At 49.6% G+C, this 14080-nt stretch overlaps 1 protein-coding gene across 1 annotated transcript; it reads left to right on the top strand.

Moving 5' to 3' along the window:
- The first annotated feature begins 11263 nt into the window (after window positions 1-11263).
- On the top strand, window positions 11264-13874 carry LOC144768378 (heat shock 70 kDa protein-like). The gene has a single exon (XM_078651985.1). It carries the CDS (start codon window positions 11673-11675, stop codon window positions 13608-13610), a length of 1938 nt encoding a protein of 645 aa, XP_078508111.1. The 5' UTR covers window positions 11264-11672; the 3' UTR covers window positions 13611-13874.
- The last annotated feature ends 206 nt before the right edge of the window (window positions 13875-14080 follow it).

Here is a 14080-nt window from a genome sequence, read left to right as displayed (position 1 = left end):
TTGCACCATTGGAAGCCACGCCCCTGGCAGCTCTTACAGTGGCGTCACTAGGGGTGTGCGGGGGGTGCGGACCGCACCAGGTGATACCGTCACATGGGGTGACACCGTGAGCCTCTGCTTTAAATAATCGGATTGCTTTGCTACATATCAGGAGGCGAGCCTCCTGATATGTAGCAAAGCAATACGATTATTTAAAGCAGAGGCTCACGGTGTCACCCAACCCATTACCCGGCCGCAGGCCAAGATTATTATTAGGCTGCTGTTCGACGTCAGCGTCCGAACGTCAATGACGTTCAACTTCCAAACGTCACTCACGCAAGGAGCGGCGGAATGCTTTTGCGTGATCCACTGAACCCAGGAGTACCGTGCGGCTGATCCCCACCTGGCCCCGCCGGAGTGTTTAGTTCCCGGGGCTCGGGGTTTTACCCCATATTTTCCTGATTGTGCCCCACACCATGGCTCACAGGCGGGGGCCTCCGAGACCGGCCGGGGCCCGCGGGACCTCGTGTGCAGACTGAGGTAAGGAACGGAACGCGCCTGTTTCCTGTACAAAGGGTAAATCCTCACTCTTAGACTTTCGCTGAACAGCCAATTCCCAGACTCGTGCACCTGTACACATGCACAATATAAGTAGCTTAATTTACAGTAGAAACCCAAAATGGATTTAAAATGCAACTCGGTACAATACCATAACTGCAGGAATTCACGCAAATAGTACAAAGTAAACATCGCTCTTGTCATTTCTCATTCTGTTTTTATATCTCCAGATTCAGAGTAACTTTTGCAGGCCTGTGGCGGAAGTAGTTGTCTCTTCTCATGGCAACCTAATTTTCTGCTCTTGAGTACCCGACCTTTTGTTATTCAGAGGTTAAACGGTGTCCCGTTTGTTTGAATTTATGTTGAGTGCATTTCTGTTGGAAATGGGATCCCCGGCTGGCCAGGGCTTGCGCCAAAGTCAGTCAGAGACCACCACTCCTAAGTCAGGGCAAGGGAGTTACACGCCAAGATAACCCCTGCTCACCCTCTAGGTAACGTGGCGCGAGCAGCAAGGCTAAACTTGGAGGCGATGTGAGTTAAGTATTTGCGCATGCACCCCAGCAACAACTCCCAAGGCCCACCACAAAGGAAACTCCACACAAGGTTATATAAAAATAGCCTTTGTATTACACCAAAACACATTAGATAAAAACACACACTTTACGTTGTGCCAACAGGCACGGGCAGAATTTACAGGGGATATGTACAAGACAGGGCCACCTGGACCACTGTCAGGAATCAGCACTTTAGAAGTAACACTTTTAGAAATAGCACTTAGAAGTTAAAATATAAAATCACTGTAGCAAGAAATTAGAGCATAAAGTACACAACCAGTAATCATTGGTAACCAGGACCTCACTAGCACCACCTGCACTAGGAGAAAAACAACCACCTAAGTATCATAATACCTGTAGGGGTATAAGCACATAATACATGATGCATCAACATACATTCAGAGGTGTAAAGAACAAGGTAAACACATGATGCATCAACAATACATTCAGAGGTGTAAGGACAAGGCACATGACGCATAGAAAACACATTCAGAGGTGCAGCAGAAGAACAATTGCGCCAAACTCACATAAGTCACCACCTGTGACTGTCCCTAGGCCAACTGGCCTCTCTAGGGCTAGGACGCCCTGTGCCCAAAGTCAGGGGGCCTAAACGTGGCAGCTGCCCACGAAGTGCTGGGCAGCTGAAAGAACAACGATGGGGCCAACACGATGGGGGAGACTTGCAGGCTCTAGATAAACAATAGTGCCCCCTGAGAGTCTCTCAGGACTCTAACCAAATATGGCGCTCTGAGCCTCTCGCGGCTCTGGGAATAGAATGTGTCAGCAAGAGCCTCGCAGGCTCGAATGAAAATGTCCCCCCTGAAGCCCTCGTGGCTTCACAACAACTGCGGCCTCTCGGGAGCCTCTCAGGCTCCGAAAACAACTGTGGCGCCTTTCTGTGGAAGTCCCCCCCCTCTGGGGGACTCGAGAACACTGGCCCGTCGTTGAAGTCCCTCCTCTGGGGACTCGAGGTGGGAACAATCGCCCTCTGAGCTTCGTGGGCTTTAGCACCCCAATGCCACAAAGCTAGCACAGCCCTGGTGGGCGCGACCTCGCTCCACCCTTCCGCTCCCCCAGCCGGTTTTCCACTCACCGGCTCTCTGTGGGATGGTGCTGCAGCTCCTCTGTGTGGCGGCTTCTCTCAAGAGCTCCCGCTCCTCGGAGGCTCTCCCCACACTTCTCCCTCTCTCTCCGGGGCTCACCCTTGCGCTTGGGAGCCCCGGGGGTGGGGGGGGAAAGACCAGGCGCCGGCTCTCTCTCTCGCTCTGCGGCTGCAGGGCGGGACTTCCGGTTCGTTGGTCGGGGCCGCGCTGCGATTGGCCGACGGGCCCTAACCCTTCCGGGTCGTCGCGGGCAGCGCGGCGGCCCGTTTCAGGCACCGCAGGCAGCAAGCAGTAAATGCCGGGTGGGCACCGGCTCCGTTTTAAAATGAACAATAGATCGAGGTGGGCACTCGATCGGGGCGGACAATGCCGGGTGGGCACCGGCTTCAGAAGATAAAGCGACCCCAGGCGCTAACAGCAAATAAAGCGCTCAAAGGCGCTCGGGGGCATAATTACAGCGCTCCCAGCGCTAAAAGGACATGAAAGCGCTCCCAGGTGCTTAGAAGGAAAGTACAGCGCTCTCAAGCGCTATACAGGTGAATACAGCGCTCCCAAGCGCCATAAGTGGAAAACAAAGCGCTTCCAAGCGCTAGGAGGCAATTCCAGCACTTCCCAGCGCTAGAGTACAGCACAAGTCCAGAGAAAGTCCTTAGGTAGGCAGGGGGCAAGGCTGGGCCCAGAGCCAGCTCACTGGGTCTCCAGGCAGGGAGACAGTCCAAGTGGCGGTCCTCTGGCCCAGCAGCAGCCCCCTCAGGCAGGATCCTGGAAGAGAACAACTTCTGTGGGGACACAGCCCCATTTTTATACACCACATTCCTTTGTCTGTAGGTGCAGGGTGGGGGAGAAACTAGTCGCAGCTGGTTTTGGAGCACCCTTGATGGCCCAACCACCCCTTTCATTCACTGGGGAGGCTAGGGTCGTTAGACGCACCACAGGGGGGTGGAGCCAGCATTGTGTGGGAAAAGCCCAGCCCCATCAGGAACCAGGTGCAGCCCTCCCACACATCACTCATGCTGATCTCTCCACTCACTCCTGGGCAGACCCATCCAGACATCCTGGAGCCTGGCATGCCAGCCAGCTCCAGCCAATCACGCTCCAGCCCCCTCACTGCACACACATAGCCATGTCTAGAAGTGGCACTTCCCCACTAGACACATACAAGCAGCACATACCATTGCGCAGCATTCACTCTCACGAGTTCACACATACCAAACTCGAGCCTGCACTCCCCACACATCAGGAACTAACATGGACACACACATTCCCCATGCATTCCTATGGGAGGGCAGGCCAGCCATACTACACGCACGCACTTTTACTCTGGGACACAGGGAAAAGTGCGCAGAGACCCAAAAATCACCATCACCAGGTCACCATTACAAGCAAAAAGTCTAGGGGTGAACCTGCCAGAAGGGCCAAGTCCAACAATTTCCGAGGCAGCTTTGTTATCTAATGTCTTTGATATCTTCTGTTATTCCTGTTCTGACATTAAGAGGTAACTGGGGTGACTACTTTTTTTTATTAAAGAAGCGTTTATAAAGTGTGAGTTAACGTTAAAAGTGGCTTTTTATTACGAGCTTGAATTCTCTAGAGTTTTCACCGTGATTGTGAAACAAGCAATTTATGCATCCTGAAAGTCATGGAATATGTGGTTGTTAGCAGGGGTTAGGGAAATGTGCGCGGTTTGCTGTTGCATAATTACACAGAATTACTGCAGATATGCACCAAATTACACCTAATTGCACAAAATATGAATCCAACATTTCATGCTATATTTAAGAGGATGCCGGCTTACGTTCACAATATTAAGCAAGATCAGTGAGACTTTCCAGTGTGTTCCACATCTTCTAAATACAAACGCCTCCCCGTGAGTTGCACACCCTCCAAATGCAAACATTCTGAGATGGATTCAGCATAAGAACCTTTATAGTAATCTGTGCAACTGTATTCTTTAACTTTCAAACCCACTATCTAAATAAGAGCTGTTGCATCTGGAACCCATTTCTTGGTTGGTAATAAGGCCGCCTGGTAGCTACTACCTATATAGGAACCCGTCAGCACCCATGCATAGTGGCCAAAATGTTGGGGCTTGTAGATGTAAATTGTGTTCTCAAGAATAAACCAAATGCTGGAAAAGAAATCCTTAAAATAAATGCTTATGGTACAGTTACAAGTTAGTTAAGTAACGGCTGTTGTAAGGTGCGTGTTTCAGCGCCAAGATAATGATGCAAAGTGTTTTGAGGCCACTTTCTCTTTCAAGTTGTGAGAAAATAGTCCTAACAGGCAGTTATTTCAGCAGTGTTTGTGTGTACTGGCGTGGCTCCTTAATTAATGGCTTAGTGGCAGTATCCTAACATTGGAGCTGGAGGTATCCCCCCCCCTATTAATAATGTGTGCTGTTCTCTCTCTTTCATTCGAGAATCATCTCGTGTAATAATCCAATTATCAGGAAATGTTCGGCCTCTCTCTGGTGCTGTCAGCTTGTTTTGCTGCAAACACAGAATGGTTCTTTTTGCTGTATTTTGCACCTCTCAGTCTGAGCCAGGCTTTCCTTTAAACAGCCTGGCTTGGTGGTGATTCAATTGACCCTGCTGTTTTTCCTACCCAGAACTGTCTTCTGTTACTTTTATGTCCGTGTTCCCCCTTGTCTTTTGAGTCTGACATGCCACTATGTCGCTCTGGGAAGTATCCGACATCAGACTTTTTTTTTTTAACCCAGACATGTGTATACAGTAGGGAGAGTCAGAGTGTATTCAGCAGAGAGTGGGGGAGGGGCAAGGATGGTGACTTCGTGGGCTTGTTTTCTGCTCTGAAAGAGTCCTTGGTGTGCTGAGGATTGTGTCAGTGCGCGCTTGGGCCCGACTGACCTAAATCCGTATGACAGGGCACACTTAAGTTCCAGTGCTTGCCAGGTATCCTCAGCAGAACCAAGGCCAGCATGATTGAGAAAGACAAAATTAAAAGTTTGGTTAACCCTATGATTTTTGTTCTGTATTTAGCTAACATGGCAGTGAACGCTGACGTGGCCATCATGGCGACCAACGCTTTTAATGCTTCGACCTTCAAGTATGTGTTCAACCCGCGATTCTGCTTGGTGATTTATACAGAAAAGATTTCATTTGTAGCCACAGGATATGTAGATTTTGCTTTTGTTCTCATATTGTCATTCTAATGGCCCTGGCAAGCTGTCGCATTTTGCTCATCTTGCACAAACATAAAAAGAAAATGGATGCTGTCAGGACCCTGGATCAGGGCAACAGTGCAGAGATAAAAGCAACAAAAACCGTCATTGTTTTGGACTCATTCTACGTTATTCTTTATGGCATTGATAAAACGATATGGCTGTACCAGACTGTAGTTAATGAGATCAATGCTGTTGTGTCGTATATTCGTGTCTTCTTTACCACGTGTTATGGTGCTTTATTTCCTTTCATTCTCATCATTTTTAACAAAAAGATAAATAAACTTTACAAAAGTGACAGTACAGCAAACTAGAAAGTGGGGATGTCAAAACATCACGGATTGACGAACATACAGTTGCTTTTGGTGTGTTGTCAGAGAAAGCCGAACCTTTTTCAGCAGGACTCTACACATTAGTGTTGTTCTTAAGAAATACCATGACAGCCTGGGGCTGTAGTTCTTATGCTTTTATGTTATGTAGACATCTGGGCCCATACTCGATCAGGTGCACTGGCTCAGCGTGCAGCCGAGTAGCTGCATTTTTGCATCTAAGGCATCTAAAGTTCATACATGCAACTCAGAAACATTCCAGATTGTATATATGGGTTAGGGAGGGAAAGGAGATCACATAATGGCAAAATAGGGTGTAAAGAAGGAGTGGATATGGAAGGATAGGCTACAGTGAGAATTGAGTGGTCGGTGGGCAGGCGAGAGAGCAAAAAGTAAAGCAAGGAATATGTATAATAAAGAGAGAACGGATACTGTACGGAGAACTAAACACATGGCCCCTTGGCCGCTTCAAACCTGTAAGAATGATTCCGGCCCTTACTTGGGCGCTGTGACATTCATTTCACTATCAATGTATGTCAGATGGCACACATTCCGTCCGAAGGCTCTCTGAAGCGGTCGCTCCCTCGCTGCTTCCTGCTCCCCCCCACAACTGGTATCGTAGCGCCTGCCCTGCACTGCCATAGCAACGCTTATCACTAGAACCGAGCGCACTGAATCGCCGCAGCGCTTGTTAAACTGTGTATTTGACTGTGTATTGTGCCTTATTATTTTGCTGTGACACTCGCTCTGCAAATCACTAGAACTGAGCGCACTGAATCGCCGCAGCGCTTGTTGAACAGACCGTCTTTAACTTCACATTGTGCCTATTACTTTGCTGTGATTGTGCTGCCCAGTAGTTTGCCTGATAGTTCGTGACCAATCTCGTCCTGTTCCCTCTCGTGGCTTGCAGCCATCTTGTGTTTGTTTATCTGTTGTGCCTCCCAGACCGGCCCTCGACCCCGATCCCGCCTCCCAGCTGCCCCGCCCTCGCCCCTCCCCCCTCCACCATTCACATATGACAGATGCCTACGCGCGCAGCGGTCACGCGCGGCGGTCTCGCCGAAGGTGCGCCAAAGGTAAGCCCGTCTGCGCCCGTCCGCGCCTGGACCGCGCCCAGCGCCCGTCCTCTTGCTCTATGCCGCTCCCAACCCCCCAGAGTAACTTATAATGCCGCTACTCTCCTCGCCCTCAACGCCGGACGCACCCCATTTTGCTGCGAAGCTACCCCAGGACGTACCCACGGCCCATTCTCCTGCCTCTCCTGTAAGTTCAACTGCTTCAGGACCCTCACCAAACACACTTCATCCACACACAGCTCCGAACCCAACGACTTGAAATGCATCCTACTGAACACCCGCTCGGTCCACAGACATGCAACCGAACTCTGGGACCTAATCGACACTGCGTCACCTGACATCGCCTTCCTTACTGAAACATGGATGAATGCATCTTCTGCCCCCGACATCGCCATAGCCATACCGGACACTTACAAGATCATTCGAAAAGACCGCACCGACCAAACTGGAGGAGGAATCGCCACCGTCCATAGAAACACCATCAAAATTACAACCAGCTCTGACGTCAATCTTGCCACCGCCGAACACCTCCACTTTCAGATCCACACCGACCCCAGGACCACACTTAGAGGAACCCTCATTTACAGGCTCCCAGGCACCCGATCTCATTTCAGCAACGACATCACCGACTTCGTCAGCCCGCACGCCCTCGCCTCCGAGAACTACATTCTTCTAGGAGACCTCAACTACCACCTTGACAACATTCTCGACAACAACACCACCACCCTTCTGGACAACCTGTCCAATCTCGGACTCAAACAACTTGTTGACACCCCCACTCACATAGCCGGACACACGCTCGACCCTATCTTCACCTCCAGCAAGCACATCTCCTTCGATCACACTACAGCTCTCCACTGGACGGATCACAGCTGTGTTCACTTCAGCTACAAAACAACCCTGACCCACAACCGTCCACAACCCATTCCCCGAAGAAAATGGAACAAAATCACCACCGACCAACTCCTCACATCACTCAGCCAAAACACTCCCACCCCAGCAACGGACCCAGACCTAGCGGCCACCAACCTTAGGCAATGGATTACTCACAGTGCGGACGAACTAGCACCCCTGAAAAAACACCAGTCGAAATCATCCAGCAAAATAGCTCCCTGGTTCAATGATGACCTTAAAATATCCAAGAAAACATGCCGCACCCTGGAGAAGATTTGGAGAAAAGAACCAACCTCTGACAACATGGCCTCCCTCAAGACAGCCACCCGCAAACACCACCAACTGATTCGATCCGCCAAGAAATCAGCATTTAAGGACCGTCTCGACAACAATTCCCATAACAGCAAGGAACTCTTCAATATCGTCAAAGAATTCACCAACCCTCCCGCAGCATCCAACGACATCACTAACTCCCAAGACCTCTGCGATGCGCTATCCTCCTTCTTCTACAACAAAATTGCCGACATCCACAACAGCTTCAAGGATACTCCCAATGACCAACTCACCCCACCCGCTTCAGATCCCACCCCTCCAACTAACTACCTCAACTCCTGGAACCCAATCACCATTGAAGACACCATTCGCCTCATGAACTCAATCCACTCTGGTTCACCTTCTGACCCCTGTCCCCACTACATCTTCAACAAAGCTGACTCCATCATCGCTCCCCAACTCCGAGATGTCATCAACTGCTCCTTCAACTCCGCCACCTTTCCAGAAATATGGAAACACGCCGATCTCAGCGCCCTTCTGAAAAAACCAACAGCAGACCCCTCAGATCTGAAAAACTACCGACCCATTTCCCTCCTCCCTTTCCCGGCCAAAGTCATCGAGAAAGCCGTCAATAGCCAACTCACAGCCTTCCTTGAATCCAACAACTCCCTGGATCCCTCACAGAACGGCTTTCGAGCCAAACACAGCACCGAAACCGCCCTCATTGCGGCGACCGACGACATCCGAGCACTCCTGGACAACAGTGAAACAGTGGCCCTCATTCTACTCGACCTCTCCACCGCCTTCGACACTGTCTGTCACAACACCCTCATACAACGCCTCAACAACATCGGCATACAAGGAAAAGCCTTGGACTGGATCATCTCGTTCCTTGCCGGGAGAACCCAGAGAGTCCGACTCCCCCCTTTCTACTCAGAGCCCACCGAAGTCATCTGCGGCGTACCTCAAGGCTCCTCACTCAGTCCCACCCTCTTCAACGTCTACATGAGTCCCCTCGCCTCCATCGCACGTCAACACAACCTCAACATCATATCCTACGCCTACGACACCCAGCTAATCCTTTCCCTCACCAAAGACCCCAACACCGCCAAAAACAACCTTCACGAAGGCATGAAAGAAGTAGCCGAATGGATGAAACAGAGCCGCTTAAAACTCAACTCAGACAAAACGGAGGTGCTCATCCTAGGATCCTCCCCCTCAGCTTGGGACGACTCCTGGTGGCCTTCCGCTTTGGGATCTGCGCCCACACCCACAGACCATGCACGTAACCTTGGCTTCATTCTAGACTCATCCCTCTCAATGTCCAGACAAGTCAACGCCGTATCGTCCTCCTGCTTCAACGTCCTTCGCATTCTCAAAAAGATCTTCCACTGGATCCCCCTCGAAACAAGAAAGACTGTCACCCATGCACTGGTCACGAGTCGACTGGACTATGGCAACACACTCTACGCCGGAATTACAACAAAATTGCAGAAAAAGCTCCAATGCATCCAAAACGCATCAGCGAGACTCATATTAGACATCCCGCGCCAAGAGCACATCACCGGTCACTTAAAAAACCTCCACTGGCTTCCCGTCAACAAAAGAATTACTTTCCGCCTTCTTACACACGCACACAAGGCCCTTTATAATCTAGGACCCGAATGCCTCAACATCCGACTGTCCTTCTACTATCCCACCCGCCAACTAAGATCATCCAACCAAGCCCTCGCCGCAGTCCCGCGCATCCGAAAAACCACCATGGGTGGCAGATCCTTCTCCTTCCTGGCTGCCAAGACCTGGAACTCACTCCCCACCCACCTCCGCCTTACTCAGAATCACATCTCCTTCAGAAAAGAACTGAAAACATGGCTATTCGATAAACAATAAACCCCTCCCTCCAGCGCCTTGAGACCCTCTGGGTGAGTAGTGCGCTTTACAAATGCATGAACTTGAACATTAACTATGCAGGCCTCTTGGCGCTACAGAGTAAATGGAACCATTTACAATAAGGCGATCATTTTAGTTTGCTTAGTGGGCAGTGGGTTGAGACACAGAAAAATGCCTGGCAATAGTTGTATCTACACAGAGTGAGTGGTTATTAAAAGTGGCTTCAGGAAATGCCTGAACCAGAGAATAATTCAATGTGGTGGAAACCAGTGAACTGAGTATAACGCCCAGACGCAGAGTGAACCAAACTGCAGTCAAGTGAGTTTATATTGAGCAAATACAGGCACAAATGCTCGCAAAATACAGGGGACACGCTTGGCACGCAGATGAGCGTCCTGAAACTTGCGCAGGGTACCCGTAGGTAAACAGTGGAAAGGGTGCAGACTGGAAGGCAAACCCGCTGATGGCACATGAGGTCCATGCGGTAAGTGGTGAGGGGGTGACACCATGAGTTACCCGCACCGGGTGACACCAACCCTAGTGACGCCACTGGCTTATGCCAAGTAGCCACGCGCCAGGGCAGGGCTCAGGTTCTATGACCAAGCACTATTCTTGTTTTTTTTTACACATCTGGTACTTTCTCGAACTGTCACTACTGAGGCCCAATCAGAAGAGACCTGGTCGGGGTCAACGAGCAGATTGTCGAAGCCTCTGGTCTGTTCCTGATACACCGGCCCATTGAGCTTATCGGAGGACCTTAGGAAACGCCCAGCACCACGAGAGGCTCGGCATGTATTGACCAATTAGAGGCGAGGGGCGTGTCCATGTAAATAACTATTTTTCGGGACATTTGTAGAATGCTCAGGATGCTTCCATGCGGCCAGCTCATTAACGCATGCGCATGTCTTTCTCGCCTGATCCGATCTGACATAATCTAGAAAGGACGAGAAACCGCGCTAATAATATAACACCAGAGGTCCACTGCGAAATAAAGCGCCCTAATAATGTGTTTTTTTAAAAGCTCTTGTATTTCAGCAATAAACGCGTTTACATTAAAATTAATTCACGTCCTACAGTAACAGTCATGATTTAATATTATAGGCCCAATGCCGTTTCTCACTCAGATGATTCGTAAGTTTAGGACTGGATGAGAGGTGCTTTTTGGTATGAAAGGCGATGGTGGCACTTTAATAAATCGTCTTCTGTTTTGGATCAGGTTGTTCAACACGGAGGCGGTGCTTCGACTTTCTCGTCCAACATGGCCGCCCAGGAGTAGGGCGAGGATTGAGTCTCTTGTCCCTTTTCTGTTTTGTTTGTCATTGTAGTGACATCAGGGTTTTAACTCGTCCTGATTGGTTGTTACGAAGCTTGTGCTGGCAAGCGCTGGAAGCTTCTCGGCCGAAGAGACCTCGGGAATATTCGGGAATGAAGTCGAAGGGTGGGAGGGCTGGACGCGCAGTGATTGGCTGTTCCCGCACGAGCCCCTCGGCATGCAGAGAATAAATACGGCGTGTTGCCTGTCAGCTGTCATTCCTCAGAGGGGTGAATCGAAGAGAGGGAGACAGAGGCCTGACCCGGAGGAGTCTACAGCGGTAGACTAGCGCTTGAAGGCGAGACACTGACAGAAGAAGCACAGTCTGCTCTCTCTACTTCACAGACGAAAAACCGCAGAAGAAGTTTCTCCTGGTCACCTGCCGAAAAAAAGCACATCTCACAGAGGCTTCTACCAGGGTGCAATTCTTGAAGATATCCAGCTTTTGCCAGAAGAAGGACTTTAAAAAGAGACTGCGAAGCATCTTGAAGCGGAGCTCGCTGCTCAGGCAACACTGAAGAAAATGAGTGCACCCAAAGGAGTCGCCATTGGCATCGACCTGGGCACCACCTACTCCTGTGTAGGGGTCTTCCAGCATGGCAAGGTGGAGATCATCGCCAACGACCAGGGCAACCGCACCACCCCCAGCTATGTGGCCTTTACAGACACTGAGAGGCTCATTGGAGATGCTGCTAAGAACCAGGTGGCCCTTAACCCCCAGAACACTGTCTTTGATGCTAAGAGACTGATTGGCAGAAAGATTGATGACACAGTTGTGCAGGCTGACATGAAGCACTGGCCCTTCAAGGTGGTGAGTGATGGTGGGAAGCCCAAGGTTCAGGTGGAGTACAAAGGGGAGAACAAGACTTTCTCCCCAGAGGAGGTGTCTTCCATGGTGCTGATCAAGATGAAGGAGATTGCAGAGGCATACTTGGGTCACCCAGTCGCCAATGCTGTCATCACTGTGCCTGCTTACTTCAATGACTCCCAGAGGCAGGCCACTAAAGATGCTGGAGTAATAGCTGGCTTAAATGTGCTGAGAATCATCAATGAGCCAACAGCGGCTGCGATTGCCTATGGCCTCGACAAGAGTGGCAGGGGAGAGCGCAATGTCCTGATCTTTGACCTTGGTGGTGGTACCTTTGATGTCTCCATTCTAACGATTGATGATGGCATCTTTGAAGTTAAGGCCACAGCTGGAGACACCCACTTGGGAGGTGAAGACTTTGACAACCGAATGGTCAATCACTTTATTGAGGAGTTCAAAAGAAAGCACAAGAAGGACATCAGCCAGAACAAGAGGGCAGTCAGGAGACTGAGAACTGCTTGCGAGAGAGCCAAGAGGACCCTGTCTTCCAGCACTCAGGCCAGCATTGAGATTGACTCCCTGTTCGAAGGCATCGATTTCTACACTTCCATCACCAGAGCACGCTTTGAGGAGCTGTGTGCTGACCTCTTCAGAGGGACTCTTGATCCTGTGGAGAAGGCCTTGAGGGATGCCAAGTTGGACAAAGCTCAGATCCACGACATTGTGCTCGTTGGAGGGTCCACTCGCATTCCCAAAATACAAAAACTACTGCAAGACTTTTTTAATGGCAGAGAACTAAACAAAAGTATCAACCCAGACGAAGCTGTGGCCTATGGTGCAGCAGTGCAGGCTGCTATACTAATGGGGGACAAGTCTGAGAATGTGCAAGACTTGCTCCTCCTGGATGTAGCACCTCTCTCACTGGGGCTTGAGACAGCAGGTGGTGTAATGACTGTCCTCATCAAACGCAACTCTACCATCCCAACCAAGCAAACCCAGATATTCTCCACTTACTCTGATAACCAGCCAGGCGTCCTCATTCAAGTGTATGAGGGTGAAAGAGCCATGACCAAGGACAACAATCTCCTGGGGAAATTTGATCTGAGCGGAATCCCACCGGCCCCTCGTGGTGTGCCACAGATCGAGGTGACCTTTGATATAGATGCCAATGGTATCTTAAATGTCTCTGCTGTGGACAAGAGTTCTGGCAAACAGAACAAGATCACCATCACCAACGACAAGGGCCGACTGAGCAAAGAGGAGATTGAGAGGATGGTGCAGGAGGCAGAGAGGTACAAAGCAGATGATGAAGCCCAGAGAGAGAAAGTCTCTGCCAAGAACGCACTGGAGTCCTACGCCTTCAACATAAAGAGCACAGTGGAGGATGACAAACTTAAAGACAAGATCAGCGTAGATGAGCGGAAGACGATTGTGGACAAATGTAACCAGACTATCGCCTGGTTGGAGAGCAATCAGCTGGCAGAGAAAGAGGAGTATGAACACCAGCAGAAGGAGCTGGAGAAGGTCTGTAATCCCATCGTCACCAAACTGTACCAGGGTGGGATGCCTGGGGGAATGCCTGGTGGGAGCTGTGGAGCTCAGGCTCGCCAAGGGAGCTCCGGCACTGGACCCACCATTGAGGAAGTAGATTAATGATGAACAATAATGGACTATTTTCATGGACTCCCATCTGTTTGTTAATGACTGAATTGACAGATTACTTTTTTAAAATTGAATATGTTCTGCCAATTGAAGACCCTAATGTTTACATGAAGATTTGTTTATTTTTATTTTTTAAGTCTAGTAGTGTGAGAGATGATGTGCTGTTAGTAATTTAGCAGATATTTAATCTGATTGGGCGTAACATTTCAAAGCTGGTACTTTGAAATTTTAAAATAAAATGCTATTTTTATTCTATCTTTGAGGTTGTTTGTTTTTTCCTTGTGAATAAATTGCCTTCTGTTGTGAAAATGTCTACGGGTGAAGAAGTAAACATTTTGGTACAGTAGATATTTTTATATGTTCAGTTTCAAATTTTAAATCATTGTTTTCTTGATGCTGCTTCCTGTTTGAGCGTTGTTGTGGAACTCTTTAACGTGTAGAAAGCTATATCTGTTCCTGGA

The sequence above is a fragment of the Lissotriton helveticus genome, chromosome 1_1 (assembly GCF_964261635.1).
Source record: "Lissotriton helveticus chromosome 1_1, aLisHel1.1, whole genome shotgun sequence".
Classification (NCBI taxonomy): Eukaryota; Metazoa; Chordata; class Amphibia; order Caudata; family Salamandridae; genus Lissotriton; species Lissotriton helveticus.
This window is presented reverse-complemented; position numbering and strand designations above follow the sequence as displayed.

What these genes read in the sequence shown, in the direction of transcription:
- LOC144768378 (XM_078651985.1), top strand. Translation starts at nt 11,673, where the DNA reads ATGAGTGCACCCAAAGGAGTCGCCATTGGCATCGACCTGGGCACCACC.